The sequence below is a fragment of the Lolium rigidum genome, chromosome 5 (genome assembly GCF_022539505.1).
Source record: "Lolium rigidum isolate FL_2022 chromosome 5, APGP_CSIRO_Lrig_0.1, whole genome shotgun sequence".
In the NCBI taxonomy this organism is placed as follows: domain Eukaryota; kingdom Viridiplantae; phylum Streptophyta; class Magnoliopsida; order Poales; family Poaceae; genus Lolium; species Lolium rigidum.
The window spans coordinates 124024649-124052090 of NC_061512.1; the positions used below are offsets into that span (position 1 = coordinate 124024649).

Consider the following 27442-nt stretch of genomic DNA (forward strand, 5'->3'; position numbering starts at 1 on the left):
TTTTTCATACCAAAGAGGTAGAGATTAGTCCGCTGATTAGATAGCGGTAGGACTGAAGATGTTGTGATCAGTTTTGGCTTGGTGGCATCTTTAGTTCTATACTTAAGCAATATGCGCTGTTCACCCCATTTTGCATGGCTCACTCTATCCCATTTTCCTTGGTGTACAATTTATTTAGAGATGTAAGGAAATCACTCATTCACCAAGAAATCAGATCTATTTTATGCTATCAGGGGTAAGAACTTAAATAATCCTAAGTTCAGTAATATGCATATAATTGCTCTGTTAGTCACACATATATATAAAATTATTATTTGTGATTTTAGGTAAGAAATTGATGTCTGGTTATCGTGTGCATGTGTATACTGACTACACTCGCTGCCCAGCGTGGATGAGCTTTGTCGTCCTGTGCATGGCAGGTTAGAGCCCTGTTGTGAATTATCCGCACGGAGAGGCCGGTGCATGTGTTGATGACTACAACCTTTGGAGGTGACACGGGTGGTGGCCTCTGTGCTGGCAAGCTCCGGCGACGCGCTACGGAAGCCTTGATGTCGAGCTCCACGGGAAGATATTTTCCAGTGGCGTTTGTGATTGAGTTATTCCTCTATACTTGGTGCAAAGGAGAAGTGGTACCAGTCACCTAAGGTGAGCCAACTGACCTTGACCATTTTTTAGTTTAGTTCTCGGTTATAGAGGAAATATAGCTACCAACGGTGTGATGTTGCAAATAGTGCGTAGTTCAATTCTTACCCTTACTACCAATTGAGTCCATGTAATGTCTGATGAAGTCAGTCCTGGCTAGAGTGGATCGATGAATTGTTTTAAGGGATCATTAAGTGATGTTTCGTATTGATTTTTTTCTTATGTTAACCTGACTCTGTGTTTGTGACAATGTAGCATGTCGATGGATGTGATAGCCTTGCACATGTCATTTGCTTGGACTTCCATGTTTATATTACATATTTTACGCACTAATCTACGAATGGTCAGTCACTCTTACGTTTCCACATATGTGATTGATGGAACAAGGGTTCAAAATATCCTTTCGACAGTTTCATAACTGCGGCACTAGAACTGAAGTACGTGTATGCACCTGATTGAAACGTCTACGATTTACCTTCCCTTTCACTTCTTGATTTATCTTGGCTTTGTCAAAGTTTGTCTGTACAATCAAAACCTCTACGGTTTACCTTCCCTTTCACAAAGCCAAGATGAGTATTTTCTTTGCCTCTTATAGTAATTTCTTGTACATTCTCCAGATTGGTCTTGTAGACAGTTTAAGACATGTTAGAAAAGCTTGCAGTGTTCTGGTATTGGAGTATCACGCTGGCAGTATTCTCTTGATGGTTGGACTGGATTACTTGTTAGAAAAACTTGCATGTGACCACAAATCTCTTGATGATGCTATATTGTTGCTAGAAATGTCAAGTTTGTGGATTGCTGACCGCAAATCGACAAGAACCAAACATAGCTTATTGTGAACATATGATTTTTTTTCATTATTTTGTCATGCGCAAAATGTACACATACCATTAGTTTATGGCATGTATAATTTGTCAATTTTATATTGTAATGCCAAATTTATGCATGCTTCAGAAACAAGGTTGAGCGGTTTAAAGTTGCACCGTCACAACCTAGCCAAACATCTTAAAAACCATCGATCAATACCAACATCACTGGCACAAAGAAGCGTGTATATCCTCCTAGAGTTTGAATTAATCGGTGGTTTTACAGTGACGTATGCATACACCAACTAATTAAAACATCTACCAATCATACTTCAAGTGAAGTTAAATCTTAATTATTTTGGAAATATGATGTGACTAAGCTTTTACACACATGAGTATGTATGTGGATTAAGTTAATATGAGAGACCGTAGCAACGCACGGGCATTCAACTAGTACACATTATGTACATGACATCAGCAATTTTTCGAACTTCAGATATTATTATTTTTCGATAAAAATCGAAGAACTTCAGATATGATTTCACAGAAGATAAAAACGGAACTTCCCATTTCCAAAGATACACCCGCAATCTCACAATGCAGTCCAGGTGCACACCACCATATACCCATGACCACTCAAGATTTGTCCAAGCAACACAGGAGCCCAATGGACATCAAAATTTGCATACAACCTCAGTCAAAGGCCTAAGCCAATCGGAAAAGATCCTGTAGATCAATTATATCAGCAAGAACTCCTGCGGCCGTGGTGTCGTTCCCGGCTCCTGCACCCTGGATCACCAGCGGGGAGCTCTCATAGCATCTGCTATATATCTCCACCTGATCAGGAGTAAGAATGCATTTGTAACATCACAGCAGTAATGGGCAGTCCACAAAAGAAAAATTGCAGTACAAAATAATCAATTTTGTGGTAGTTAAGACATTGGTTTTCAGAGGACAAAAGCTGATTTTTCAAAAATGTAACAGAGCAAAAATCTGGACTTTGAAAGGATTGGTGTGTCACTCAGGATAATGCCCACTTTGCTCCATTGATTGCTAATTCACAGCATGGGACCATTTGAACATCAGAGTATGTAAGACATGATTCTGCTGTTTTTTTTTTCAAAAGACATATGCAAACTAGAAGCTGATTTTTTTTATCAAACTACTTCTAGCAAAAGAACAGAATTTAAGCAATATAGACTTCGTATTCTTAGTGTAACTCCGTTTATTCAGAATTGTCAACAGTACCAAACAAAGAGGCTCAAAGGTCACAGCAGAGCACCAACTAAACGCTAGAGTATTCTTTGCATCAACAAAAGATTTAAAAGGGAGAACAAGAGTGAGACGCTGGCAGGCCCAGTAGAAGGAAAAAAAGATACCCTGCTCGTCTCTTTTGTTAAGAGCTGAAAATAAGCATATGTTGGGCTGCTGACCCAAAGTGACCGATGCCAATGACTGAACAAGAGGAAAGGAAAGAGGAAAATATTAACATACCACATTGTCACTTCCCCTCAATCTCCCCAATGCAGAATCTTTTGGCACCTCTTGAAGGCCCACTTGGCACCTAGAAAATGAGGACATCAAAAAGATTGAGCTAATGTTGCCACATGCACAAGATAAGCGTTTGAAAAAAATATCAAACAAGAAACGTCTGTGGTAATGAAGGACCATATGTCAAAAATACCCTCCTTTGTTTTCCAGTTAACAGCCATTTAGTGTACCAGAAAGGTTTTTTAGTTGGACAAATGACTGATGACGCAAATGGACACTGCACAGTCTCCAACGGTAATCACATTGGGCAGGGTACATACCCTGTGTCTCCAATGACACAGACATATCGAAGAACATTTCCTCTCAACGATGCTGCCTTCACTCTTTCTTCAATCTTCTCATCAAGTTGTGCCAATCCACTTTCAAGGAAGTCCGCTGTGGACATAACCTCGGATCCTAACTCACTTGGATATAAACTCTCAACCTGAAGAGAATTACAAAAATTAGCTCGCCTAAATAATACAGAGTCCCTATGCAATTACACACATGTCTTCACTGGATGTATGTAGTAAGAGCACAAACAAGCAATGATTTCTGGAGGTTACAGATGAAAATTGTGGGAACAGTTAAATAATAGCTTTACATGCATTCGAGGATATTCACAGTTTTTCAAACTGTAGCATATGATTTGTGATATTTAACCCAATGTTATCTATCTAGTCCCTAGAAGACAAGAGGAGTCCTATGCATAACAAACAAGTGCTAGCATATGACAAAGGAATCTTAGTAGACATAAACCATCACCAAACTAGAGTGATCTGAAAAGGAGCTGATTCATCTAGAATCTAATTGACTCTTGATGAACAGTCAGAGCAACTGTAAAGTGGAACGTGCATATAGATTTAAGCAACAATGAAAATACCATCCCATGCAAAAGGAATAATATTAGTACAAAAACAAGTTCATCAGAATAATCATAGATCACTGAACAATACTCAAGATAAGCATACATTGATATTCTCCATGCTGATCTGTTGCCCGAGAAGCCTAGCTAGGATCAGTGCCTGCACACAAATGAATGTCTGACTAGTTAACAAAGAATCAAATGAAAATTGTGTAATATGTGAACCTGAATATGAATGTCCTTTTTAAACCATATGCAAATAGCTATCTGGAAAGTGAAGATACTGAAATTTAACATTAGGATAAGTAGATAAAGTAGGCCTGACAAGAACTAGATGGATTTCAGGATTTTTGTTGTATTATTAGTTAAGTTATTCATTTTCTTTTATCAAATCCTAGATTTAAACATAAACACGTAGAAAGTAACATGTAGCAGCAGTTCATAGAATATGCATATCAGTTGACTACTTCAACTACAAAAGAAGAACAATACAGCCAGCTAAAAAACACAAGTACAATGAATTAAGTTGACATTCATGAGTACCACACAGCTTACTAAGTCACTGCATGAAAAACATGAGCTATCTAACCTTTCTAGCCACATCCATCCCACTGAGATCATCACGTGGATCTACAAAAAATGAATTAAATAGCAGAGTAAATGCACTATCAAAAGCAAAGCATAAGTTAAGCAAATTATATGCATCCTATTCCTTAATAGTACCTTTAAGATTTACTCCACAAATAAAAACAAACACAAAATATAACTCGTTGGTTGAATCTGCAGACTTCTCATGGTGTCCCACCCTATCTTATTTTACAGTAGCTCTAGTCTATTGCTGCATTATAGAATCTTATGCCTTAAGATCAATTTAGAACCCTGAAGTACATGTTAGATTATGTTTCATACGTCAACTAATCAGGGAAGTCGAGCCCCTGAAATACAAATATTAGCAAAAAAAAAAGGCAAAACGATATATAGGATGACATTATTATGTCTTAGCTTACCTTTTCTACAGGATTTGGCTTACTCGTTCATAATCATCATTGTTTTGTTGTAGTGGCTAATGATCAAACAACTACCTTTCTCAGAAGCTGCATCTTTGAAGTAACTTTTCATGTCTTCGGGTGAATAACATAACAAAATAACCCATGGTAGCAAAAGATAAGTCACATGAAAACATGCACACACAAAATTAACCCATCCTCACAATTAAAGATGCAAACACAAAAATATCAATCCGCATATATAAAAACAAAATCCATAACAAAAAAAAAACAGAATTTCAAAAAAAAAGAGAACTACTTATTACTAGAATTGGCACATTCACTTAGTCACACTTGTGTAGGCCACCTTTTCGGTTAAGTTGGATATAGTGTTTGAGTTCGGTTTTGGGTTTCATATAATGCTCCAATAGGATTGATAGTTTTCAAGTTGCACAAAACCAATACAGTGCATAGAAGAAAAGGACATGTCATGTGTTCAAACAACATTCCAATAATAAATGAGTATGGCAAAAAAAAAAAATACAATGTCAACATTTGGTAAATCAGATATTGCATCTCTAAGTACAAGATCTTTCTTATCATATGTAATGAGAAATTGCTGAAGGCATTAACATTCAAAGATTTGTCCTTAGGGAAGCAATATCAGATTTACCGAAGGTTGACATTGTATCATTTTCCGTCATACTCGTTTATTATTGGAATATTGCTTAAACACATGGGATGTTCTCTTCCTACATGCATTATGTAAGTTTCTATAGTTAGAAAATCATAAATCCGAAGATGTATTGGAGCATCATATCAAATCCAAAACCAAACTCCAACACTATATCCAGCTAAACCAAAAAGGTGACCCACCCAAGTGTGACCAGTTAAGTGTGTCAACTCTATTAATAAGTAGCTTTGTTTTTGTACTGAAATTAATTCCATTTGGCTTGTTATGTTGTTTGTCTTTATATATGCAGATTCACGTTTTCTGCATGTATCTTAAATCCTGAGGATGGGTTAACCTAAGGTATTTAATTTTTGTGTGTGTTGCATGTTCTCTTGATTATATTCTTATTGTGACTTATTTTGTGCTATTGTGGGTTATTTTGGTATGTTATTCACCTAAAGACATGAAGGATTACTCATTTGGAGATATTGCTCCCGAGGAAGGTAAGTTGTTTGATCATCAACCGCTACAATTAAACAATGATGGTTATGAGCGAGTGAGGCAGATCTCTATAGAAAAGGTAAGCTAAGACATAATAGTGTCGCCTTATTTATTGTTTTGGCTTATTACGTATTTTTTTAAGAAACTTTTTCTTGTATTTTAGGGGCCATCTTGGCATCTTCCACATAACAAAACAAAATAATCCATGGTAGCACAAGATAAGTCACAATATAATCATGAAAACATGCACACACAAAATTAACCCATCCTCACAATTAAAGATGCAAACACAAAAACATCAATCCGCATATATAAAAAGCCATAACAAAAAAAAAGAATTTCAAAAAAAAGAAAGAGAACTACTTATTAATAGAATTGGCACACTCACTTAGTCACACTTGTGTAGGCCACCTTTTCGGTTAAGTTGGACAGTGTTTGAGTTCGGTTTTGGGTTTCATATAATGTCTCAATAGGATTAATAGTTTTGTAATTGTACAAAACCGATACAGTGCATAGAAGAAAAGGACATGTCGTGTGTTCAAACAACATTCCAATAATAAATGAGTAAGGCAAAAGAAATGATACAATGTCAACATTTGGTAAATCAGATATTGCATCTCTAAGTACAAGATCTTTCTTATCATATGTAATGAGAAATTTCTGAAGGCATTAAGATTCAAAGATTTGTCCTTAGGGAAGCAATATCAGATTTACCGAAGGTTGACATTGTATCATTTTCCGTCATACTCGTTTATTATTGGAATATTGCTTAAACACATGGGATGTTCTCTTCCTACATGCATTATATAAGTTTCTATAGTTAGAAAATCATAAATCCGAAGATGTATTGGAGCATCATATCAAATCCAAAACCAAACTCCAACACTATATCCGGCTAAACCAAAAAGGTGACCCACCCAAGCGTGACAAGTTAAGTGTGTCAACTCTATTAATAAGTTGTTTGATCATCAACCGCTACAAATAAACAATGATGATTATGAGCGAGTGAGGCAGATCTCTATAGAAAAGGTAAGCAAAGACGTAATAGTGTCGCCTTATTTATTGTTTGGCTTATTATGTATTTAAAAAAACTTTTTCTTGTATTTTAGGGGACATATTCCATATACTCAATCCGATGATAAAATTATCCATTCCTTAGAGCACGATAACAGCAAACTCTTACTTACCTACCATCTAGTTTCCTGGAAATATCTTATGAAACTATTTTTCTTCTCACTGAGAAATAGTAAGCAACTACACATATAAAAATATCGTGATAATGGATATCAGGTGAGTAGTATATCTTTTATACCAGGTTCTGTATAACCAAGAGACTTGGCAGTTTTCACAACTTCACTAAATCTTTTTCCATCCTCCAGCTCACTCATAACGTAGCCAAGCGTACCTACAATAATGTATTAAGGAAAGAGTATGGTTATTTGTAAAACAAGTACATTATCATAACAAAGATGGTAATAAATGCATACCACTAAGGCTGCCAACGATTCGAGAAATTGGATCTCCAGATGCAATAATGCGGGTCACAGAAGCGATTACAGGCAAACCTGCTCCTACCTGAAAGCAAGGATTGCAAAGGTCTGAAGAGGTCCATTGTAAAAATGAAATATCAGAAAGCAAAAGAACCACGGAAACAGCCAAAAAAAGGTAGTCTGAATATACATGGCCAGACTCTTACAGCCCAATCTTTGACATTGAAGCGAAGAAGAAGAACGAATGAACATTAGAAGTTACATGAAGAAATGATTACTGGTAGCATGTACATACAGTAGATTCAAATCTTATCCGACGGGAGCAGGAGGTCAACTTTTTATAATCCTCCTGCATAAAAAGTAAGCAGATCAGTTAAGCAGGTAGGAACCTTGCATGATTGACTGGACATAAAACAATGTGATATTATACAGCATTAAGACTAGGAGCCAAGATGGCCTTACATAAGCACATGTAAGAGGTTTCTTGTTTGCCAATACAACGCAGCATCCATGGCTCACAGCATCCGTCAGCAGAGCAACGGTGTCATTCGTTGCGGAACAATCAACTAGCACCAGACCTACAAAAAGTATTCAGGTATAGCACAAGCAGTAAGGAAGATGCGTAGACAGACACAAAATGAGAAATGAAGTTGAAATCATCGCAGAGAGGGATCCTATTTTTATGTTTTCTATCGATTGAAACATATAGCCTGGCCAGTGCAACAAGAATGGGTAGGTGTGTCGTCAGTGATTTGTGAGCAACTGAGCGCAGAATTGACAAACCTGTGGTCCTCCCAAGCATGGTGGCAGCGTCGATGACTTTCCCCATAGCCTCTGGCTTGTTGAACACCTGACAATGCCCTGAGATTCCGCGCCCAATCCAATTACACATCAAATCGACACCATACTGATGGAATCGGACTCCCAGCGATAGGAGACAACGCGTACCGCGAGAGAGCAGGGACGAGAGGGGCGAGCCGGCGGACTTGGCGGCGCAGAGGTCACTGAGGAGCGCGTCATCGAGGCCGCTGGCGCGGACGTCGTCGGCGACGAGCAGGGAGGAGCTGTCGGCGACGCCCACCACCCGGATGGCGACGCCCTGTCATCGGAAGCGGTTAGCATGTACAGTACGAGTGACGAGCGCGCCGCCGAATCGGGGAGGGGGAAGCGGGGCCTGACCTGGTTGGCGTGGAGCGGGCGGCAGGAGACGATGTGGCGGAGGAGGTGGCGGCCGACGCCGCCGCAGCCGAGGAGCACGACCGGCAGGACCGACCTCGCCTGCGCCTGCGGCATCTCGACAGTCGGATCGGCTTCGGTTCGTCTCGTCCAGAGATCAGGGCACTGTCAGTGCTTCCTAGCGCTGGCAGGAGGATTTTGGCTCCTCCGTTCGGGTTTGGGCCGTACCACCCAGGCCTTGTTTACTTATGAGGATGGTATTTATGACTTATGAGAATGGAGGGGGATTAGTTCATATCCCGGAAAATCTTTACTGGTTCATTACTTCTTCGGTTTTAAACGAAATAATTCCGAGATATTCCTTTCCATTTCCTCACATCCCTATATTTATTTGCCTAAATAAAAAACTTTCCATCATACTAGTGTATTTTTGGGGAAGGGTATTTGAGGAGATTAGTGTTCTCCCATCCCCATACTTATACCTATTGGGAAGAAAAATAGGAGAGAAGTAAATAAGGCCTCAAAGATATCTAGCAGTGATAGGTCCCACTCGTGGTGAATGGTGATCTCTATAATTATGGTCACGGAAATATGATTTAATCTCAAAACCCTAAAACATAAGCCTAAGCCTCCTAAACCAAGATCTCATAGAAGAACTAGTTGGACGATCTCGAAAATTTGCTCATTTCTTTATATTTTACTTTGTAATCGCTCGAGGCTTTTGTTACCTTCAAAAAAATACAACATTATGTCATGAAAAAAAAAAGCTAGTTTGACAACTTCAAATATTTGCCCGTTTCTTTTAGACTCTACTTTGTAATCGGTAGAGGCAGCTTATATATTCATTATCTCTACCATGTACTATTCGCAACTATAAATATATCATGGTATCGATCGCTAAAGAAAAAAAGCATCCATCCAACAATAAAATATGTGAAACCAGCTCAAATCAAATCGAACTACCAGAATGCACAAATACAGGATAAATTATTCTCAAAAATGAGATTAATCGTTTGCAGAATACATCTCCGTAGACACTACACATAACGAGGGCAAGGTGATCATCAGATTCGGGAACAGCTGGGCATAAAAGTTCACATTATAGCAGAACAGTTATCGTTTTGTGTACATTCAACCACCCATACAGCATTCATCCGTGACTAACAGTGTGATAAGTGATAACAGTACAAAGATTGAGTTGCAAAGACATGTCAAAACTCGACATCATTTTAACATGCCTATATATTACAGTCATTTCTCCAGCCGCCTGCTGCTTCGGCCAGCCCAATGGAAGCATTCATGACTGCAAAACAGTGAAGAAAATAGCATTTGTTAGTGTCATGCACCGTTTCTGAACATCGAAGTCAAAATGCATCTATGCTAACCATATGAAAAATCTTGAATAACTAAAACCCCCAAAATGTAAGCACTAGAGACAAGGTGACAAAATGAGAAGTGACCCGAAAAAATTGGCTTGACTTAAAATGCCAATCAGGAGAGTGAAAGATAGAAACCTTGCTGGCTATGTTGCTGGAGAGCCAGTCCAGCCCTTCATACAGACCCTCCCCACTTGTAGCACAAGCACTCTGAATATACCTGTAACAGAATAGAAAGTAGGACCACGCTTATCGGCTATTCTTCTCCAGCAAGCAAAACATCAACGAGGTATAAAATCAGCAAAGGGGCAAATACCAGTGTCGCTGACGCAGAGAGTGGAGACCAAGTTTATCTGTTATTTCAGCAGCATTCATGGCATTGGGCAGGTCTTGCTTGTTAGCAAAAACAAGCAATACAGCATTGCGCAGCTCATCCTAGTAAAGAGTTAAAAAAAAACAATTACTATGGGAATTAACATCATGGAGATAAAACTCAAAAGAATGAATGTGGTCATAAGTTATTATTGGTGCAAAGCCAAGTTCTAAAAATCGCTGTATGTAAAGCATAGTTGTTTGGAACATTATACTATATCTTTGGCGAATTACTGAAGGTAATGTTGAAAAATTATATATACATGAATTCCTGAAGGTTGGTGTGTGTGTGTGTGTGTGTGTACAGAAGATAAGACAATCCAACATTACAACAGGTATATGCACTTGCCTCATTCAGCATTCTGTGGAGCTCATCTCTCGCCTCCGCAATACGATCTCTGTCGTTGCTGTCAACAACAAAGATAAGGCCCTGAGTGTTCTGGAAGTAGTGCCTCCACAAAGGCCTTATCTGTTTTGAAAATGGCAGACATAAATGGTCAGCTTAACTTTACATAAAATAGGCCCATCATCTCAAGACTTGACAAGGAAACACTTTACTAACTGTAATCAGGTGATTATCATTTCACTTATGTGAGCGCAAACAAGGAAACAACAACTAAGTAGGAAGTCGGTGTTTTTAAGAACCAATAAGTTCTACGAAGAAAAAAGAGTAAAACCCTCACCTTGTCCTGGCCCCCGACATCCCAAACAGTGAAGCTGATGTTCTTGTACTCAACAGTCTCCACATTGAACCCTGCATTGTGCACACAAATTTTCAAAATGCTGCCATCAGCAATGTAATCCTCCTACTTGTGATTCCCAAGAATAATGGAAACAAGATAGCTAAGCAACCACAACATTAACCTATACCGCCCTACATGTGTTGACAAAGTAAAGATAAATTGCATGAAGCCATGAACAATTAAACATCGTTGAATTTGCAGGTATTCCACTAGTAACAAGAAGTGACATCTTCAAATAGACAGTTTGACCAGACCGTTGCCCTGGAGCCATACTGCAATAGAAGACCCTGACTAGATCGCTGCCAATTGTTAGCCTCTTAAGTGTGAATTGCTACTTTTCTCTACCACTACTTATTACTATTATGGTCAAAAGTCAAAAGCATGCATGTTTGCTCCACATGGAATCTAGGACAAGCTTATATTAGTGACTTGAACCGTTGGACATAACAAAAACATCTACAAATCAAACGAGACTAGCTCAGAATTCTTGATTGCAAGTCTACATATAACGAGGACAACGTATGTGGGGAGGAAATAGAGGCAAACAAAGCTAGTACAGCAGCGAGACGACATGATTCAATTCGCACAAGTGCATAAACCAACTGGTACCAGCACAAAGATGAACGTACTATGTCAGACATAAGTGAAATAACGTATGTGTATGCCCTGGAGCCATACTGCAATAGAAGACTCTGACTGGACCGCTGCCAATTGTTTGCCTCTTAGGTGCGAACTGCTACTTTTCTCTACTTATATTTATTATTATGGTCAAAAGTCGAAAGTACGCATGTTTGCTCCACATGGAATCTAGGCCAAAGGTAATACTTGATTGCAAGTGTCAAACATACAAGGAGGGCAACGTATGCAACGGAGAATCAGAGACAAACAAAGCTAATACAACAGAGAGATGACGTGGTTCAATTGGTACAGGTACAAAATCCATGGTTGCAAGCACGTAAACCATCTGGTACCAGCACAAAAATCTAGCGCACTAGGTCAGACAGAAGCGAAATAAAGTAGTAGTCCATATGTACGCGCGTAACCCCACTTTTACTTCATCTGAAGCTACTGGTGTTGGAAGAAATCTAATCGAGCCGACCGTTCTTTTGACCGAAAGAAAGGAATTGAAGCAGAAGAGAGCAGCGTGGTGAGTACCGATGGTGGGGATGGTGGTGACGATCTCGCCGAGCTTGAGCTTGTAGAGGATGGTGGTCTTGCCGGCGGCGTCGAGGCCGACCATGAGGATCCGCATCTCCTTCTTGGCGAACAGCGCCCCGAAGAGCGACGAGAAGGAGAGCCCCATCGTCGATCTACCTCCTCCGCCTCCTCCGCTCGGATGGAATCGCCCGAAGCAAGAAGCGAGCAGAGGCTTGAGGTTGAGGGGAAGGAAGATGCAGGCAGCCAAGGTGTGGTTGGTTGGTTGGCTTAGGAGAGAAGAAGGGTCAAGAGAGAGCGTGCGTGCTTCCTACGCGAGGACAGCGACGGGATTCGTTTTGGCTGGCGTGTGGGCCCCGCGTGTCAGCGAGATGGGACGGGAGATTCCCGCACCGCACGGTGGGTTTGTGGGGCGAGGGTGTCGGTGAGTTGGTGGAAGCTTTCATGGGGTAGGTAGTGTCTTTCCTCCGCCGCCGCTTCACCTGTTGCCACGCCGCTCGACGGCGGCGGAGGATGAATGCCTGGGCCGTGGAGCAGCAAGCGGGTGGCGGCCGACGGATCTGCCGGAGAGGGGACTCGTCCTCGCCGGCGTCGGTCCATCGGCCGATTCGGGGTCCCATCTCGGTTCGTGTCTCCTTGTTATCCTATCAATTTCGGCGTGCTCAATTTGCTTCTCAGTTATGTTCTACTTCTACTCCTCTGATCCGTATTAGTTGCCACTAATATAAATGTATATACATTTTACTTCTAGATTATATCTATATTAGTGCTAAGTATTATAAATTGGAGGGAGTACAGTATTGCAGAGATATGTTTTACAGTAATTTTTCTTAAGAGGGTTTTTTTTTTTTTTTTGAGAAAAGGGGTTCCCTCCATTTCCATTAAAGAAACCATTGAGTTCATTACAAGCTAACAAAGGAGAAGAAAAGAAACACAACGCAACGCAACATAAAAAAAAAGTCCGACCACCATTGCACATCTATCCAAATTCTTTTTCTTTTGCTCATACAACAGTAACTTTGTAGCTTCCTCGCGGAGAGAAGTCCAATTTACCCCCCTTAACTTGTCTCAAAGTTGAGCTTACAACCCTCAACTTTACTTTGGTTTAACTTTCAACCCTGAATTCTAAAAACGGCTCAAAAATCACCCCTTGCATTGTTTTAAGCTGATTTTTCTTGTCACGTAATGTATTATATTAGTAAAATAGTGCGTACAATGTCTTTAACTCTATCCTTCAACTTCAACTCTTCCACCTGCCGGAATAAAAACGGCTCGCTGCGTTGCATGGGTGGTTGCCCCGTGCTGGTGGAAGGTTGGGCATGACAGGTGATGTAGAGGGCAGACGCCAGAGCCTGCTATTATTGTCCGGCGGAGGCACCCCTCCGTGGTCGTCATGGCCTCGTTCTAGGGAGGAAGACGATCATGATGAGGCATGGGGTGATCATGCGATATGGAGAGAGAAAGTACATGTACCGTGTATGTTGTATGTTGATGACTTGGCAGAGTATATAGAAAGAAAAACTACTAACTGGCGAGAAAAATCGGTTCAAAACATGTCAAAAAATGGTAGAAAGTTCAATTCCAAACGGTTTATAGAATTTAGGATTGAGGATTAAACCAAAGCAAAGTTGAAGGTTGTAACCTAAATTCTAAGACGAGTTTAGGGAATAAATTGGACTTTTCTCAGCCAAGTTTATCTTTTGCAACACTTCTCCTTCCAGCAGCCGGCGAAAAGAGAGATCATCCATGTACAGAAAAATGCAATCCACCGTCAGTTTGCGGTTCTCTGTACAATTGGCCTACAACCTTTCGCCGCCTGGAAGGTCTTACTTGATAGCCGCACGAACAGCCAGGCTCTCCAGATAAGCGCATGCCTGTTTTCCTCCTTTACCTTCAGAATCGCCCAAGAATACACCAACTGTCGTATTAGATCTGAAACAAGCATTATTCCTTGTTTTCTAAATAGCCCATAATATAGCAGCCACCTCCACAGTAACCAAAAAAATTCGGTTTTCCTAGAGTCTCTCATCCATCCACCCAGTAAATGTTGCACAGACACAGGTTTGTTTTTAAAGGAATTGACACAGCTTGCCAAATTCCAAATATATCTTGCAAGGGGGCAAGAGAAAAACAAGTGTATAATCGTTTCATTACCGCCACAGAATTGGCACTTCTCATCCCCCCTCCACCTTCTGAGCTGCAGCACGTCTTTCGCCAGAATATATTTTCTAACCGCTAACCACGTAAACACTTTGACTTTCATTGGAATTTTAAATCTCCACAAAGTTTAAATGAAAACCCCAAGGAATTCCATCTAAGATCTCTGTACATAGACCTTACAGAGAAACCTTTTGAATCCAACTTCCAAGTTAAGGAATCCTCTTCATTATTTAAACTAACGGTTCCTGCTTCAACCTTTCCCACAACCGCAAAGTTTCCCCTGTCAAAGTTCGCCTGAAATGCAAACATTGCAATCTAGAAGTCAACACAGTATGTACTGTGACTTCCGTCACTTCACATATCTTGTATAATTGACCGAATCTAATTGCAAAAGGTTTGATTCCCCGCCAAGGATCTTCTCGGAAACGAGTTGGCTTACCATTTCCTATCTTGCGATTGCAGGAGGAGTAGAAAAAATCTCGCACTTTAAGGAGTCCACGCCAAAACCAAGAGTCACCTTGAACTATTTGCACCCCAGACATAGTTTTCTCCTTTAAGTATTTGTTATTTACTAGTTTCTGCCAGAAACCATCAGTAGTCTCCATTTTCCAAAACCATTTACATAGTAGAGCAATATTCATACACCCCAAATCCTTAAACCCTAAGCCACCACATTCTTTTGGGGAACAAACTACCGGCCATTGGACCAAATGTGGTATTTCTTAACACCAAGGTTCTCCCCAAAGTAATCCAAACGTTTTTTTTAACTTTTTTTGGTAGGGAGTAAAAGGACATCATGTATACTGGGGTATTGTTGAGGATAGAATCAATAAGAATTAGCATCCCTCCAATGGCATATACTTCCCTTGCCAACAACTCAATCTACCTTCCATATTCTCCTCTACCTTATCCCAGTACTTAGTAAATTTTTCTCGAGAGGTGTATATCATGTTCTATGTATACGCACTATTGCAGCAGATGCTTTCTTCAGGTTCATATTAACTTGCTAGTGATAGTTTTTCCACCAAAACTGACTGTTTTGTAGTCACACTGAATGCAGTTGCATGCGATTGTACAAATAGCATGTTTGCTAACCACAGCAAGCACTCTCATGCGAAACATCACTACAACCAAAATCCATTAAAACAGAACAACAACACTTATGCCACTAGCTCAGTCACAGCGATGAAAGGCATATTCTACAGGTTGAGATAGTGGCAGAGATTACATGAAATGGAGTGGGTATCATCTTTTTTCCTCCTCTAGGGAGTGGAGCATTGCATCACTATTGCTGACGGCCACATCCTTTGCTCGATCCTGAAGAACCGCCCCTGACACCTCTGCGCCTACTAATGTTCCACCGGGAAAGCTCATTCTTGACATGCTGAAAAAGTTGTGTTCGTCCTCTGAAAGGTTGCAAACTCTGACCGAGCAGAGTATACAAGTTCTATCATGATGGCGATTCGTTGCTTGTGCCAGATTCTATAACCTCACGCACTTCCCCTTGAAGCTGGCTTTCCTCTGTTCTCTTCCCTGTACCATTTACTCAATCTCTGTTGAGTAACCTCTACCTGAAAAATTAGAACACAAACCATAATTGAGTATATCTGCTACACTCTTCCAGCACTAAATATATGTCCATACATAATGAACTTGTGTTTAATGGGTAAGCCATATGAAGACTGTGGGAACAATGTTTTAGTGTAGTGATGATCAAACAGTTAACCGCGCTAACCTGTTTATCCCAGTCAGTCCTAATTGTTATGCACAGAAGTACAATTGTTTGGACCAGTGTTCCGAGCAGCATGCCAACCCAAATGCCCTGTAGCCACAAACCAAGGAGAGTTAAAAAATAGGACCACAACTTAGATCCAAGAGGCACAAGGATAATGAGTACAGTAACTGATTGGCTGATACAGCAACATAGTCTTAAATAACTATCTTACCTTCACATGATAACCAAGAACATAACCTAGGATTGCTCCAAGAGGGATACCGATCAAGTAGTATGTTGTGATGTTAACATAGGCAACTACACTTTGCCAACCTGCTCCAACAGCAACACCTACCCAATGATAAAACGGGGTTATAGTTTCAGTAAACCAAGCAAATCTTTATGAAACATAAAGGCAAGTATTTTGCCTTGCTTCAGAAAAAAAGTAAACCAAATTAAATGATTGTAATTCAGTCAAATGCTGTAGCAAACCTGATAGCACTGGTTGAACACTGTTCAACAAGATGGAGAAGGCAAGCAGAGGCGACAGGTCAGAAACTGCAACAGCTACCTCTTCACTCGTGGTGAATATGTAGGAAAGATTTCCTCGGAACAAAAGGAAGACCACGAACAACACAACTCCTATTGAGAAAGAAGTGGCGACGACATTTTTGATGGCGAACTTTGCCCTTCTTGCACTTCCAGCTCCCAGCTCATTAGCCACACGCACTCTATAACACACCAAATCATTATCATCAATTTTCTGGAACTGTTTTGATCACATGATACATTAACGACAGGCTCTTAGATCAAGAAGTTACCCAGTGGCGGCCAAAAAGCCGATAGAAATCATCATCTCCCAACCATTGATGTTAAGGCTGCAGATAGAAGCCACAGTACTTAATTAGTTCATATGCAGCGACAAGGAAAATTATGCACGAGTGACTAGCCACCATTCTTTCAACTAATAGGAAATGTCCAGATTGGAAAACCAAAGCTTATGTAATAAACTTAAAAAACAATGGCATAGTGAAATGTGAAGTAAGGTATAGTAGTGAACATTACCATATTGAAAGTGCGTCCAGTGCAACCTCTGGATTTGCCATGTACCCTGTTAGGAGCACCAATATTGTGCTGTACCACAATTCCAGACTGAAGAAGTGGGCAGGGAAAAAAACACATGTGTTATTCCTAGTTGCATCCGAAATTTTGATATTGACAATAAATATGAAGCGTAGGTGCATACATTTGGGCTGTAAGTACATTGCTATACTAAAAATTTAAGCTTATTCTTACCAGAGCATCACACCAGAGGATAGAGAGAGCTTGAGGATGGGAACGAGGTCTGTGAGCGCCTCAGATGAGAACCCCGTCCACGTGAGAGGGCAGGCACCGCAGAACACAAAGATGAGCTGCCCTAGCGCAGGAACCCACATGGCGATGACCATGGAGGTCATGACCCCGGTAAGCCCAAGCTGGAACTTGACGGTCAAGAGCCACGACAGGAACAGATGGACGCCGAGGTTGGCAAATGCGAGGTAGGTGATGATTATGTTCTTGCTCTGCGCCTGCAGGTACATCTGGAGCGTGAAGTTGACGACGCTCGCGAAGGTGACGGGAATGTACCAGACGGAGATGACACCAGCGACGGCGGAGATCTTCGGGTCCTGGCCGATGAAGACGAGGAGAGGCTCGGTGAATATGAATATGGGGAGCATGAGAATGGCGCAGCCGGTGAGGATGATCCAGGAGCGCTGCAGGTAGATGCCCATCATGTGGTACTGCTTCGCCCCGTACGACTGCCCGCACAGCGTCTCCAGCGCGCTCGCCATGCCCAGCTGCATTCAGTTGAAGCACGGTTAGTTAACTAACTGTTAAAACCATCATCGGCATTTTTCTCCATTTAAAAATTTGTTTCTGTGGCAGCGAAGACTCTGAAATCCGTGAACCAGTGCAAATTGCAATGGCAACTGCGCCGAAACAGACAGGTTGAGATTTTGCATGAAAAAGTCTCTGGAAATGCTTGCCCAGGGGACGCGAACAAGCATGGTGTTAGTTAATTCAGACTGGGCCTGGACGGAAGCCAAATTTCATCGTTGATTGTTCTCGCCAAAAGTCCAGTGGGGTTGTTCCGTTTGGACACACTGACAGCGAGTACTCGACATTACCTGAACAAGTAAGACTCTAATGACTCAATACAGCGAGTAGTCTACATTACCTGTGCAAGTAAGGCTCTAATGTTCCTGTGCAAGTCGATATCAGACTGAACTTCGTCTTTTAAGAAATTATTAAGAACATGGTGCCAAACATGGACCACGACATAGTTGGCGTGTAAGTTTCGCCCGCACATTTTCCTATCATGTTTGTCTCGCATATCATTATCAAAATATATGCCACTTAAAGCTAGGGATACAATGCTCCTACTCCTTATTCCTCCGAGATTGTTTAAGTTACGGTGAAACTGGCAACGGGCTGAAGCAGCTGGTTTGATTGAAGTTCCTAGATCAGAAAACCAGAGCGCGCTATTATATACAGTACACAAATCAGGCGTTTTAGTTACAGTCAACCCTTGATTGGCTATTGCCCAGCTGCATTCAGCCGAAGCACATTTTAGTTGAACTGTTAAAAACCATGAGATTTTTCGTCCTTTGCAGAAATTTGTCACTGCTGCAGCGAAGAAGACTCTGAGATCTCTGAACTGGTTTATGGCCCAGCGCCACAGGAGTTACTAGATTGGGATTTTTCAGATTTGTCTCTGGGAACTCTGGGCCAGGATTTGGAGGCACGAATGCAGTGTAAAATAAATTACTACTGTACAGTAGTTGAGACCACGTCAGGCGGATGGAAAAGAAGTTAATGCCCAACGTGGCTACCTGTGCTCCCAAGAAGTCCAGCGGGGCTAGCTGCCCCGTTTTGACACTGACATCGAGTGCTTGACATTTCGTGTACAAAGTAATTTATACTACCGGTATTCCCGTGCAAGCCGACATCGAACTGAGCTTTTGTGTTTCCAAGAATTAAGAATACGGTGCCAAACATATATACATGGACCACGATCGACGCAGCTGGCGTGTGAAATTCGCCCGCGTATATTTTGTCATTTTTGGCACATATCGTTGTCGAATTATGTACGCTATTTAAAGCTGGAGATACGGGTGTTCCTTTTTTGTTTTTTGAGTACAGGAGGTACGGGTGTTCCTAGTCCTAACTACTCCATCGTTTTTAGGATGATGAAACCGGCAACGGACTGAAATCAGAGGCGAGCTCCTGGTTTAAAGGTCTTTGATCAGAAACTAGTCCTAGACAAATCAAGCAGTTTAATTATGGTCAAACCTTGGCTTTAAGTGTGTTGTTAGCAATGTTTGACAGGACTAGCGATATAACAATTGATTTGTGCCACGTATCGCTATCAAAAATATATATTCTAGTTAAATCTAAAAAAAAAAAATATATTCTAGAGTACCTTTTTTTGCTGGGGAAAAATATATATGATGTAAATTTTGTTACTCCGTGTTTATGCTGTGATGAAAGTGGCAACGGGCTGAAGCAGCAGCTGCTCTGAAATCGTCGGATCAAAACTAGTCGTAGATGCGCATGTGTACAACTGAAACATGGGAGGCTGTTTAAGCGGTTGTCGGCTAGTAGCTGGCTGCTAGTAATGGTGTGTTCTTGGAAATGTTTGACAGGACTAAAGTGATATGACAAGCGGCTCATCTCATGCAGCTGGGTACACGTGTAGCAGGACCTCTCTCAAGGACGTGTGGCAGGACGAAGAGGAGCGGTGGTATGGTAATTAGAAGCAAAAAAAAGCTTTTGCGCAGATTAGGAAGGTAGTTACCAGTCCCTGATCATCATCAAAAGGAAAAGGAACAAAAAGGAAGGGGGTTAGCAGCAGGGGTTATTACCAGGATTCCGTTGCTGAACCGCATGAGGACGGTGGAGACGAGCGCGTATGCGGCGAGCTCAGTCGGCCCGATGTGTCCGACGAAGGCCTGGCTGATGACGGTGACCCCGAAGGTGGAGAAGCGCGTGCAGATGGACGGCCCCGCCACCTTCCACAGCTTGCGGTTCTCGTCCAGCAGCCGCCGCCCCAGCCCCTCCTCCGCCTCCTGCTCCGCCTCGCTGCCCGACCCTTCGCCGGCCGCCGCCGGTGCCACCGGCGGCCTGGGCTCGAGCAGCGGGGCCTTGCTCTCCTCCTCCTCCTGCTGCCTCGTCTTCCCCATGGCGCGCGACGACCGAGAGAGAGAGAGAGAGCGGGTGTAGAAGATGGGAAATACGGTTTGGAAGCGCGCGGTCGACGTAGCGTAGAAGTGGCGGGGCGCTCTTATAGAGAGAGAGGAGCTGTGGCTGCTGGCTGCTGGCTGCTGGGTAGGTAACGCGCGCGCGCGCGAGCGAGCGAGGTAGCTGGCGCCGCGTGCTAGCTGATTGGTGGTGGCTGCGGAGCGAAATGGAAACGCAGGAAGTGGCGGACGCGTGTGTGGACGAGTCGGCCCCCGTGGCCGCGGCTGCTCCACTCCTCTCCTGGGCCGGAGCGCTTGGCCGGAGGGGGCAGGACGGTCATGCCATTTTTCTACAGGCTCTTGTTAGATTTCCGAGGGAGCCAGGGTCATGTCTATCGCTAGTACATAGAAAAACAATCTATTTTAAACCGGTTCGGCGAATCAAACTCCAAATTCTCCTAGTTTGTACCCTCAATTAAGGCCCTGCTTGATGCATAGGAATGTTGGATGAAAATCATAGGAAATAGGAAATGTGCACAATAGGTTCAGCTTGGACCAAGATTAGATTGTTTTCGGTACAAACATGAATTTCAGGTTCGAGGTTTGATTCGCAGAACCTCTACAAAATCATGACTTTTTTCGTGCATGGTATGGTGCCATCGACCAGCGTGGTTGATGAGACGTGCGGCGTGGGCTGCGGCACGTCACGTGGACTATAATGTGGTGATGTGGTGGTCACGCGCTACACTTGCGCGCGTGAGCAGTTGAACACATGAATTGTGGATGCACGGTTGCGGAAATCATGAATGCATCGACCGATCTAGACAACTCCTCCAGTACCTTATCATCGATCTCTCGCTGAACACAAAGTCATGGCTCGCACATGGTGCCGGATAGTGTACTACAGTAGTTGCAGCTCGTACAATCGGGCCAGGGCAATTAATTTGCCTATGATCGATCCACGTGACGAACGTACTGATCTCTCTATTCCGGCGCCTATATGCATGTCTTGTCAGTCACCCGCGTATAGCAGATCATCAATTTCACCGACACGATTCTGATGTCGTATTTTGTAACGGGGAAATGCTTGTGCTCTATTATTAGTAGTTATTAAAGTAACGATTTAGGTATGTCCAGGACCTGTAAACCGAAATGGAGACACTCTCTTCGGTCTGCTTATAGAACAAATCGGACAATGTAGAGCGAATTATTGGCTGTAGGGCACTGCGATGTCATCCTTAGCCAGCCTTAAGGACAACATGTATAATAGTTTTCTACAACAGTGCACATTGCTTTGTTAGGCTAGTCATAGTGGGGAGTAACTTAGACTAGTAACATGACATATGTTACTAGTTTAAGTTACTACTCCCTCCGATTCATATAAATTGTCGCTCATATGGATGTATCTAGACACATTTTAGTTCTAGATACATCCATATTAGTGACAATTAATATGGATCAGAGGGAGTACCTTCATAGTGGGGAGTAACTTAGACTAGTAATATGACATATGTTACTAGTCTAAGTTACTACCTCCATAGTGGGTAGTAACTTATATATGGTGTCATGCATTGTGTTATTTACTATGTTATAGACTCAACTTGTCTTGGAGTGTGTGATGTTATGGTAACATAGCTAGTTACCACATCACTCTCTTTCTTCATTCATTACCATGCCATGTCACCAAAATGCATTGGGTTGTGTGATGTTACTAGCTAAGTTACTCCCACTATGAGGCTGTTCATAGTGGAGAGTACTAGTCTAAGTTACTAACTCCATAGTGGGTACGGAGTAGTAACTTAGATGTATGTATCATTAATTATGTTGTAGACTCATATTGCTTTGAGATGTGTGATGTTATGGTAACATAGCTAGTTACCACCTCACTCTCTTTCTTCATTTATTGATATGTCATGTCATCAAAATACCTTGGAATGTGTGATGTTACCACCTATGTTACCCCCACTATGAGCATGTTGACGTCAGAAACCCACCGGCGGGTAGAGACGGGCAACACCGTAGAGCCGGGAACAACTTAGGGCTGCGGCTGGCCCTAGTCCCTCTGAGCGACGGCCCGCAAAGCCTCCTGGTCGCACGCACCGATGTTTATCACAAGGGCGTGCCACCCGACCTATACCCGGTCGGAAGGTGTGGATGATGCCTCGCTTAATTTCCTCGCAGGGCACACACGTAAACGTTAAATACGAGCCTCGATCGGCTCTCGGGTTATCCCGTGAATCGGCTCGTAGAGCCGATCCACCCATGATTCGGACGAGGTGTCCGAACATATGGTGGTCCTCGCTTGATCAAGGTAAAGCTAATGAGATCTACGACGATGTGGGGTTCTCACCGCATAATCGGATCATCCTACTCCAGGTTGGGCCTCGCGGCCACGCACGGTGATCGTAAGCCGATCCTAAACAAGGCCTAAAAACCAACACGAGGTTGATCCTCGAAACATCCTGCTTAGGGCCAACGAACGACACCCTACGTGCCGCCGGATCCTCCCCCTTCGTAAGGCCTAACTATTGCAGATATTAAACTAATCCTTGTAGAACAAGGAGCAATCGTAACGGATCAGATCTACCAAACTATGATCAAGCGGGGTGCCGCCCCTACGCCTAAGATAGGCGTAAGGGCGGCTAGACATGCAAGGGTTGCACTACGAAAGCATGCAGCATGAAGAACAATGCTAACCCTAACATGTCTAAGATAACTACGTTGCTCGCCATCAAAAAGGCTTCAGTACGAGCAACGCGTGAACAACGTAGGCAGGCTTAGGCTGCCTAGATCGCAAGATGCGATCTAGGCAGCATGATGCTTACCGGTAGAAACCCTCGAGACGAAGGAGTTGGCGATGCGCCGAGATTTGTTTGTGGTTGAACGTTGGTTGTTGTTTATTCCATAAACCCTAGGTACATATTTATAGTCCAGACGGACTTTCTAATGTGGGCGTGCACTAAACCGTGCACGAGTAAGATTCTATCTCTAAACTAAGATGCGATCTAATATGTTACGTATACACGGGCAATTAAGCCCAACTTGGTATAAAAGGCCGATCCACGTATTCCTTCTATACATTTCTTCAAACCCATCTTGATCGCGGCCCACCTCTGACTCGGTCAAATTCTGGTGATAACACATGCCCCCCTGGTTTTGGAAATGACATTTCCAAAATCATCACGCTTTCTTTCCTCGGGTCATGTCGTGGCAGAGCAGAGCTGTCGTAGAATCTTCCATCATTACGCCTCGCCTCCCGGGCTTCTCTGTATGAATCGTCAATTTCGGCCTCACGCCCTCGAGAACCGTATGGCATTAAATCTCCACTACACCCTCTTTATTTATCTGTGCCAAACGGTTCACCACTCCATCGCCTTGCTCTGCTCTCGTTCACCAAACCAAAAAACCCTTCTCTCCCGCAGCCATGTCTTCCTCTTCCTCCTCCGCTCGTGCACCTTTCTCCAACCGTTGCCGAAGAGCAAAGGAGAGGACGATCTCCGCCTCCGGGAGCACCCCATCTCCTCGGACAAGGAGAAGAAGGGAGGAGAAGCGGAGAAGACCAAGGCCTCCTCTCTCGCAGTGCTCCCGCCGAAGAAACGCCCCGCATGTGGGCGGACAGCGAGGACGACGATGACGACGAGGAAGAAGATGAGGAGGAGGAAGATGATTCTTCCGCCTCCATCGGTATCCTCCAACGAAGCGCTTCCGCGGGCCGGGCGGATAGCGAGGACGATGATGATGACGAGGAGGAGGAGGAGGCTCCAGCGGACGGGCCGGGGCAGCAACGGCGAGGAGCTTCTCGGGAGCAAGGCCGACGACCTCGACGACGGCGACGATGAGGACAGCGACGACTAGTAGAATAGGACTAGCGATAGCAATGCACTAGGCACTAGATCCCTCTTTTGAGAGCCATCGGCTCTTCTTGTAAAGCTGCTCCTTTGAATTAATGAGAACTGTTCTTCCAATTTCTCCTTTCATTAATCCAATTTCCATCCCTCCGCTTGCCACACCAAGACCGATAGTGACGAATCGGGTTATCATCGATTTTCTCAATCGTGGCGTTTTGCATCCCCGCAGCCGATGACTATTCATCGGCTAATTTGAGGAGCCAATCTCCTCTTTTCTTGCAGCACCAACACGGTCCAAACCTCGTACCAGACGACGGCTTTCCCTTCCCAATTCCTCCCTGAGACGATCATGATGCAATAACCACCGAGGTAACTCCAATCGGCTCTTAAGAACAAGGCATCCATCGGCCTGTTGCCCCCCGAGTCTCAGCCAAAACAGAGACGAGGATATGCGAATTAGCTGTATGGACCTGGGATTGATCGTGTGTGGGGAAGTTCCCTATGCAGATTCAACCGATTTGAACATAAATCGGCTTCTCGAAGCAGAGAGCCTTCAAGGCGAGCTGCCCCCCGAGCTTCTTCAGTTCTTCTTGCAACTTGCCGGCTAGATCGGCTCTTTTCTTTTGGCGGATTTCATGCAATCCATCCTTGACCTGATCTGCACGTCTAGGCTGCTCCTGGCATTGTTCTTGAAGAGAGGGTCTGAGCTTCCAAACTACTCCATGAGGAGTTCCTTCATAAAAAATCTCCCTTTGTGCTCCATTGACCCTCTGATCGCAACAGTTATTCCTCTTGAGTCGATGGCCACGCATCGGCTTCCATATCCTTAAGTCGATGTCTGCTGCATCGGCTGTGCTCGAAAATTTTCGAATTTTCAGATGTTTTTTTTTTACGGCCGACTAGTGCATCGGCCCCCATATTCCAATACTCATCACCAAAGAATGAGACACTTCTAGTTGCATATCCTCGTATTTTATCCACCTGGGTGCCCCCCCGAGCCGATTCTGTCAAGAGGATTGATGGTATCGGCTCTGTGGGATAACATGCTGAACCCAAGCGGAACGGTGGGTGAGGATAATTTTGGCCGATTGCTCGGAATCGGCCTCCACGTTGTTTGCTCGGCGAAGGTTTTGTGATGTCCCTTCATAAAATTTTTTGGGGCCGATCACAAGGATCAGCCTCGCCATGTTTGCTCATTGCCGTGTTCTTGTTACTCGTTCAGGCCGGTAGATAAGACCAGCCCAATATCTGACTTCACCCTGTTGGCACGCTTGCTGTCGCCCACCTTGAATGCATCGTGCGATCGTGGAGCGCTAAGCTCTGCCGGAAGAACGAGCACCATGTTTGTGCCAGCCGATGCTTCATCATCGGCTTTCCTTTGCTTGGGGCTCCACTCCATTTTCCGTGGACGACCCTCTTCATCCAGGGTTCGCTGAACCTTTGCAGCCAGGTCGAGGCCTTGCCTTCCTCAATGTATGCAAGTATAACCTCTCGGCTTCTTCCGGGCCGCGTAATCGTTGAACCCTGCGTTTCGGGAACGGCTGAGTCCGTCGGGGCACCACCTTGGCCGGTGGTACCTGTCTTCTTCTTCTCCCTCGTCTTCCGAATCTTCGAGATCTTCCGACCGAGGGTACTCAGCTCGTTTGCTCGCGGCGGGAGAGGTCCTAAGCGCTCGAACACGGACACGTTGGCTGCCTCCTTCTTCTTCCGGTTGCATTCGGGCAATTGCCGATTGTTGGCAATCGGCTCATTCCTCGAATCCCAGCAGTGCCTGAAGAAAGGACAATCCCAGTGCCTGTCTTCGTCGTCTTGCTCCCTTGCCTTTCCCTTGGCACAACGCTCGTGCTCCCCCTTATCGCGATTCTGCCGACGATGTCTTCTGGCTTCTCTGGCCAGACGAACTCTTTCATCATCATCGTTGGACCGTCGACGTTGGTCGTACTGACTCACGTACTTGTTGAGGAGGTGATCAGAGAGAGGTCGCTGATATCTTATGTTCCTTACTTCTCCCTCTGTGACGTAGCGCTTGCCGTCTTGGCGGAGCCGATCGCGTGGAGCGGCTTCCTCTGTATCTTTGCTATGAGAGCAGCTGCCCTCATCTCCATCCTTGCCGCCGTGGTGTCCAAGATCTACCATGTTGATATTGCACAGAAACCCGGCCGGCACCCCGCATGGCAAGCGTACTCCACCATGTTTACGGCGGGGAAGGGGTGTGTGTCGACCTTCATGGCGTATCGGTTGAAAATTAGACGCCCGTTCTCTATCGCCGCTTGGATGTGCCGACGCCACACCCTGCGGTCGTTGGTGGCATGGGAGAGCGAGTTATGCCATTTGCGGTATGGCTTTCCATTCAGCTCTTGCGCCGTGGGGAACTTGAGACCTTCGGGTATCTTCAACTCGCTTTTCCTTGAGTAGGAGGTCGAAGATTTGCTCGGTCTTGGTCACGTCAAAATCAAACCCCCGGGCGGGCCCGGTGGCTTTACCCACTTGCGGGACACGGGGGTTCCTCCTCGAGTCCACTCAGCCACTGCTACTTCTTGGTCTCCCGCGAGAACTTCGTCTTCCTCTCGCATCGACCAGGGCCACCGCACGCTTGAACTTGTCTTGGTACGAGTCCGGGTGGCGCTGTTCATATGCTGAAAGTTTCGAACCATGTGCGCCGGCGAGGGATAATCCGCTTGGGAGGCCGTGTCCTTGAGCTGTGTTGCCGGGCCCGCTATCGCCAACTCGACCGCTTCCTTCTCATTTATACGAACCGAAAAGCATCGGTTCCTAAGATTCCTGAAGCGGCTGGATGTATTCCGTCACGGTTTCTCCGCGCTTCGACGTAGTTGTGCTAGATCGGCAATGCTAGACTCGGAAGCTTCGAATGGTACTGCTCATGGAACCTGCTCTTCCAACTCGCTTCCGTGTCTGGATGGAGTTCGGTGGTAGCGATGTGTACCACCCGAAAGCCGATCCTGTGAGGGACTGCGAGAAGAACCTCACGCGCAACTCATCTGACGCCGAGATCGTGCCCAGCTGTGCCAAATATCGGCTCACATGCTCGATGGAGCTGGACCCGTCCGATCCACCGAACTTTGTGAAGTCCGGGAGCCGATATTTAGGTGGCAGCGGGATCGGTTCGTAGGCTGTTGGGGTACGGCTTGGTGTAGCCGAACGCCTTCCTTTTCGGAATCATGCCG

At 44.0% G+C, this 27442-nt stretch overlaps 2 protein-coding genes across 2 annotated transcripts in view; both read right to left on the bottom strand.

The window, feature by feature from the left end:
• Positions 1 to 1997: 1997 nt before the first annotated feature.
• LOC124656354 (bifunctional aspartokinase/homoserine dehydrogenase 1-like) lies at positions 1998 to 12521 on the bottom strand. Its single transcript, XM_047195115.1, has 17 exons — positions 12316 to 12521; positions 11101 to 11171; positions 10767 to 10886; positions 10362 to 10480; positions 10184 to 10265; positions 8673 to 8834; positions 8442 to 8592; positions 8277 to 8354; positions 7956 to 8071; positions 7789 to 7842; positions 7491 to 7578; positions 7316 to 7408; positions 4433 to 4473; positions 3950 to 4003; positions 3260 to 3423; positions 2943 to 3012; positions 1998 to 2285 (listed from the first exon to the last, which is right to left on the bottom strand). Exons 1-17 carry the CDS (start codon positions 12461 to 12463, stop codon positions 2154 to 2156), a joined length of 1743 nt encoding a protein of 580 aa, XP_047051071.1. The 5' UTR covers positions 12464 to 12521; the 3' UTR covers positions 1998 to 2153.
• Positions 12522 to 15791: 3270 nt separating this feature from the next.
• LOC124656355 (protein DETOXIFICATION 21-like) overlaps positions 15792 to 27442 on the bottom strand; it is a 35056-nt gene continuing 23405 nt past the window's right edge. Inside the window, exons 2-9 of the mRNA XM_047195116.1 lie at positions 20095 to 20391; positions 17486 to 18027; positions 17255 to 17341; positions 17011 to 17067; positions 16682 to 16920; positions 16422 to 16540; positions 16211 to 16297; positions 15792 to 16046 (exon numbers count right to left, since the gene is read on the bottom strand). Coding sequence (XP_047051072.1) covers positions 15966 to 16046; positions 16211 to 16297; positions 16422 to 16540; positions 16682 to 16920; positions 17011 to 17067; positions 17255 to 17341; positions 17486 to 18027; positions 20095 to 20391 — 1509 coding nt within the window. The 3' untranslated portion in view covers positions 15792 to 15965. The remainder of the gene's footprint in view (positions 16047 to 16210; positions 16298 to 16421; positions 16541 to 16681; positions 16921 to 17010; positions 17068 to 17254; positions 17342 to 17485; positions 18028 to 20094; positions 20392 to 27442) is intronic.

Bases quoted from the DNA above. Each gene is read 5' to 3' on its own strand.
- LOC124656354 (XM_047195115.1), bottom strand. From the start codon at position 12,463: ATGGGGCTCTCCTTCTCGTCGCTCTTCGGGGCGCTGTTCGCCAAGAAG. The intron at 8,593-8,672 runs GTCAGGCCCCGC...TTCCGATGACAG, and splicing joins GCCCGCTCCACGCCAACCAG to GGCGTCGCCATCCGGGTGGT. The intron at 2,286-2,942 runs GTATGTTAATAT...ACTCCTGATCAG, and splicing joins TGAGGGGAAGTGACAATGTG to GTGGAGATATATAGCAGATG.